We start from the raw sequence: 6000 nt of genomic DNA on the forward strand, positions 1-6000 counted from the left end.
TAATCTCTAATAGCTTAAATGAAAAGAGAATTTGAAAAAGAAAAAATACAGGTATATGTATAACTGAATTACTCTTGCTGTACACCTGAAAATAATACAACACTTTTAATCAACTACACTCCAATGTAAAATAAAAACAAAAAGAAGACAACCCACAGAATGGGAGATGTCTGCAAATGATGTGACCAACAAGGGATTACTCTCCAAAATTTACAAAAAGCTCGGGATGTTTAATAGCATTAAAACAACCCAATCAACTAATGGGCAGAAGACCTAAATAGACATTTCTCCAAAGAAGACAGATGGCCAAAAGGTACTTAAAAAATGTTTAACGTTGCTGATTATTAGAGAAATAAAAATCAAAACTACAATGAGATATCACCTCACACCAGCCAGAATAGCTATCATCAAAAAATGCATACACAATAAATGCTGGAGAGGGTGTGGAGAGAAGGGAACTCTCCTACACTGTTGGTGGGAATGTAAATTGGTGCAGTCACTCTGGAGAACAGTATGGAGGTTCCTTAAAAAACAGAGCTACCATATATATGACCCTGCAATCCCAATCCTGGGCATATATCCAGAGAAAAACATGATCCTAAAGGATACATGCACCCCAATGTTCATTGCAGCACTGTTTACAACAGCCAAGACACAGAAGCAACCTAAATGTCCATTGAGAGAGGAATGGATAAAGAAATGTTATGTATGTACTAGGAATATTACTCAGCCATTAAAAAGAATGAAATAATGCCATCTGTAGCAACATGGACAGACCTAGAAATGGTCATAGTGAGTGAAGTAAGTCAGACAGAAGAGAGATATTGCATGACATTCCATATATGTGGATTCTAAAAAGAAATAATACAAACAAACCTGCAAAGCAGAAAGAGACTCACAGAGAAAGAACTTATGGTTGCCAGGGGGGAAGAATAGTTAGGGAGTTTGAAAAAGACATGTACACTCTGCTATATTCAAAACAGATAACCAACAAGGACCTACTCTATAGTATATGGAACTCCACTCAATGTTATGTGGCATCCTGGATGGGAGGGGAATTTGGGGGAGAATGGATACATATATACAGATGGCTAAGTCACTTTGCTGTCCACCTGTAACATCACAACATTGTTAATCAGTTATACTCCAATACAAAATAAAAAGTTAAAAATAAATAAATAAAATAGATAACCAACAAGGACCTACTGCACAGCACATGGAACTCTGCTCAATAGTCTGATAGACTAAATGAGAAAAGAAATTTAAAAAGGGCAGATATATGTATATGTTTAACTGAATCACTTTGCTAATCTACTATACTCTAACATAAAATCAAAAACAAAAACGACTTCATTAAACTCAAAAGCTTTTGCACAGCAAAGTAAACCATAATAAACAAAAGACAACCCACAGAATGGGAGATGTTTGCAAATAACATGACCAACAAAACATCAATCTCCAAATTTTGCAAAGAGCTCATGCATCTCAATTAAAAAAAAAAAAAGAAAACAAAAACACCCAATCAAAACACAGGCAGGAGACCTAGAAAGACTTTTCTCCAAAGACGACATACAGATGTCTACTAAGAGGTACATGAAAAGATGCTCAATATCACTAATTATTAGAGAAATGCAATCAAAACTACAATGAGGGCTTCCCTGATGCCTCAGCGGAAAAGAATCTGCCTGCCAATGCAGGAGACACCAGTTTGATTCCTGGTCCAAGAAGATTCCCATATGCTTTGGAGTAACTAAGCCCATGCTTTGCAATATTGAGCCTGTGCTCTAGAGCCTGAAAATCATGACTACTGAGCCCACGTGGTGACTCAACTCCTGAAGCCCGAGTGCCCTATAACTTGTGCTCTGCAACAAGAAAAGCCTGCACACCAGAATGAAAGAACAGACCCGGCTCGCAGCAACTAGAGAAAAGCCCATGCAGCAAAGAAGATCCAGGACAGTCAAAAAATAAATAAGATAAAAAAATAAAGTTCTTAAACAAAAAAAGAAAAAAACCTACAATGAGATATCACCCCACACCAATCAGAATGGTGATCATCAAAAATTCTACAAAAAATAAGGACTTCCCTAAGATGTCCAGTGGTTAAGACTCCAGGTTTCCAAAGCAAGTGGCATGGGTTAGATCCCTGGTTGGTCAGGGAACTAAGATCCCACATGACATACAGCACAGACAAGAAAACACATTAAAAAAAAAAAAAAAAAATCTACAAATAGGGGCTTCCCTGGTACCTCAGTCAGTAAAGAATCTGCCTCCAATGCAGGAGACCTGAGTTCCATTCCTGGGTCAGGCAGATGCCCTAGAGAAGGAAATGGCAACCCACTCCAGTATTCTTGCCTGGGAAATTCCATGGACAGAGGAGCCTGGCGGGCTACAGGCCATGGGGTTGCAAGAGTTGGACAAGACTTAGCCATGAAGCCACTCATACACTTTCCTAAAACAGAAGTTACAATAAAATGCTTTTTTAAAAAAACTACCAACAATAAATGCTGAGGGTGGGAAGAAAACGGAAACCTCCTACACTATTGGTGGGAATGTAAACTGGTGGAGCCACTATGGAGAACAGTATAGAGGGTCCTCAGAAAACTATAAAAAGAACTACCAGGATTCTGCAATCCCACTAATTGGCATCTAGCTGGAAAAACACTCAGTTCAAAAAGATACAAGCTGGTTTCTATGTCTGCATCTCCACTGCTACCCTGCAATCAGTTTATCAGTACCATCTTTCTAGATTCCATATACATGTGGTTAAGATTATTTGTTTTTCTCTCTCTGACTTAAATCACTCTGGCTAAATCATGTTGATGTATGGCAGAAATCAAACCAAAATTGTAAAGCAGTTATCTCTGAATTAAAAATAAAATAATTAATTTTAAAATATAAGAGGAAAAAAATAATTAAAAAAATAAGAGGAAAAAAAATGCAAACTAAAAAAAAAAAGGTAGAAGTCTAAGGCTTCCCTGGTGGCTCAGTAGTAGAGAATCTGCCTGCCAACGCAGGGGACAAGGGTTCGCTCCCTGGTCCAGGAAGATCCCACCTGCGGCAGAGCAACTAAGCCTGTGCACAACTACTGAGCCCGTGCTCTAGAGCCCGGGAGCCGCAGCGATGGGAGAAGCCGGTGCAATAAGAAGCCTGTGCACAGAACTAGAGTAGCCCTCGCTTGCCACAACCAGAGAAAAGCCTGTGCAGCAGTGAAGACCCAGCACAGCCAAAACAGTGAGTGAAAGTCGCTCAGTCGTGTCCAACTCTTTGCGACCCTATGGACAATAGACCAACAGGCTCCTCTGTCCAAGAGGATTCTCCAGGCAAGAATACTGGAGTGGGTGGCCATGCCCTCCAGGGATCTTTCCCACCCAAGGGTCAAACCCACATCCCCTGCGTTGCAGGTGGATTGTTACCTACTGAGTCACCTGGGAAGCCCATTTGTACTGAGGTATAGCCAATTAACAAACAATGTTGTGACCGCTTCAGGAGAAGAGCAAAGGGACTCAGCCATCCGTATACATATATCCATTCTCCCCCAAACTCCCCTCCCATTCAGGATGCCACATAACCTTCAGCAGAGTTCTATGTGCTATAGGAATGTGTCCTGCTAGATTTAAAATGGATAACCAACAAGCACCTACTACATAGCACATGGAACTCTGTTCAATATTCTCTAATAACCAAAATGTAGAAAGAATTTCAAAAAAGAGTAGACACATGCACATATACCTGAATCACTTTGCTGCACACCAGGAACTAACACAACGTTGTTATTCAACTAATACTCCAATATAAAATAAAAACCAGGGACCTTCCTGGTGGTCCAGTGGCCAAGACTCCCGCGCGCTCCCAATGAAAGGGACCCAGGTTCAATCCCTGGTCAGAGAAGTAGATCCCCCAAATCACAACTAAAAGACCCTGCATGCCTGCAACTAAGACCTGGCGCAGCTAAACAAATAAACAAAAAATAAAATGAAATATTTTTTTAAATAAAGCGAGTGGAAATAATATTACAGTGAAAACCAACTACAGTTGGTACACACGCCCCCTAAACGGCACCCCGTCTCCCAACCACTCGCGGGCCCGCTCGGCGTCCTCACCTACGTCCATCCACTCGGGCGGGAGCAGCCGACACTTCTGTCTCTGCTTCAGGTTGACTGCCAGCCACAGAGGAACCTGCACCGGTAGGCCGGGGTTGAAAGGCCCCAGGTCGCCCTGCAAACACGCACACCCCGTCACTCACAAGTGTAGGGCTTGGACCTCCGCCGTTCACGGGCTGACGCCCTGCGCGGTCTCGGCCGGCCCCGCGCCCCGCCGCCCCTCTGCACAGGTTCCCCAGCCCCGCCCGACTGCACCTGCGGGCCCTGGGCCCCGATAACCCCGCTCCCCGGCAGCGGGAGCCCACCAGAGCGAGCCGGAGGCCCGGCGATTCTCACCCCGATGAGGTAGATCTTGTCCAGGCTGAAGTTCGGGATGATGGTGACCAGCTCCTTCTCGGCCAGAAACTCCACCTCCGCTGCGTCCATGGCCTCGCCAGCTTCCGACCCGGGATTCGGCGCCCGCGCCGCCGCCTCAGGTCCTTCAGCCTCCGAGAAAACACCGCTGAGTCCACCGCTTTCCCGCCACCGCGCAGAGCCCGCCCCCTGGCCGGAAGGAGCTTCGGCCGGCCTATAGAAAGGCGGCGCTCTAGGTGGGGCGGCGGAAGGCGGGGAGAGCGACTGTTACGAGCCCGCGGATTGGCGATCTTGAACGTGTCTGCGGAGTGGGTCCCGACCCCCTCGCGGTAGGCCCCGCCCTCCCTCGTGTCCGGTCCCGCCCCTGCCGTGCACAGCTCACCTGGAACCGCCGGCTCACCTGCACCTAGAACCGCCCTTGGTGTCCCCTCACGAGCCCCGGGCGCCTGCCCTCCCACACCGCGGGTCAAACTGGGGGTGGGTAGGCTTCGGGGCCGGCAGTTGTTCAGTCGCTCAGTCGTGTCCGACTCTGCGACCCCATGGACTGCAGCACGCCAGGCTTCCCTGTTCATCACCATCTCCCCGAGTTGGCTCAAACTCATGTCCATTGAATCGGTGATGCCATCCAACCATCGCATCCTCTTGTCGCCGCCTTCGGAGCCAGGAGTTAATGCATATAATTGGTCACGGTTGTAACCTGGCTACACAAACGCGGGACCCCACCCCGCCGACCCGCCCACCCAAGCAGAGTGAGGAGAAGGCGTTGTTTCCTTTAAGTTAACGATCTGATGGCCTCTCTGTACACGGGGTAACATCTATAAAAATGTAGATTCCTTCACTGCACCCACATTTTCAATTCAGAAACTGCTGGAGGAAAGGCTCAGAACCTGCACTTTTATAGTCTCCGCAGGTGAAACCTGTGAAGGGGCGAGTTTGCAAATACGCATTGGTGAGTGCGGCTCTTAACTGTGGTTGGTCCGGGTGCCCTCCATAGAGTGGGTTCACGTGAGCCCACAGTAGCAGTGGTTCTCAGGCCTTCCTCTGGCAGCATCCCTTCCCTACCCTCCTCCCTCACTCTTCCCCCAGAAATGCCCAGTGTTGACGTACACGCTCCCGCAGACTTCCGATTCAGTGGTCTGGGTGAGAATAGAGGACTGACCTCTAACCAAGGTCAGGGGGATTCCATTGGGGTGATGATAAGCCAGGAGAGCTTCCACCTGAGGTGAAGCAGCTAGAGGAGGACTGGGGTGGCGGGGGGCAGGGGGGGGGGCGGGATGCTGAATTTGACAGCATTATCTTTAGGTCCCAAGAAAAAGCATATGTGACAGGAGGATTTCAGGGTTCTAGATCCCTTCAGGAAAGCTCCCTCACCCCTCAAAACACACACACACTTTCTTGTCTAACCATCCAGAAAACTGCCCCATGTCAGGTTGTTGGGAAGATGAAATAAAGCCATCATCCAGTTCTGCCAATTTACATGGCCTGGAAAGCAGTTTGTTGTTTATCTGCATAGGAAATGATCGTGATGAGCCTGGAGATTTCCTTC

General features: G+C 46.8%; 1 protein-coding gene across 1 annotated transcript in view; it reads right to left on the minus strand.

Annotated features, from left to right (window-relative positions):
• Positions 1-4613, minus strand: part of GINS2 (GINS complex subunit 2) — a 32732-nt gene extending 28119 nt beyond the window's left edge. Inside the window, exons 1-2 of the mRNA XM_065925142.1 lie at positions 4437-4613; positions 4101-4215 (exon numbers count right to left, since the gene is read on the minus strand). Of these exons, the coding sequence (XP_065781214.1) occupies positions 4101-4215; positions 4437-4526 (205 nt within the window). The 5' untranslated portion in view covers positions 4527-4613. The remainder of the gene's footprint in view (positions 1-4100; positions 4216-4436) is intronic.
• Positions 4614-6000: the final 1387 nt, after the last annotated feature.

Source organism: Muntiacus reevesi, chromosome 2 (genome assembly GCF_963930625.1).
Source record: "Muntiacus reevesi chromosome 2, mMunRee1.1, whole genome shotgun sequence".
Classification (NCBI taxonomy): domain Eukaryota; kingdom Metazoa; phylum Chordata; class Mammalia; order Artiodactyla; family Cervidae; genus Muntiacus; species Muntiacus reevesi.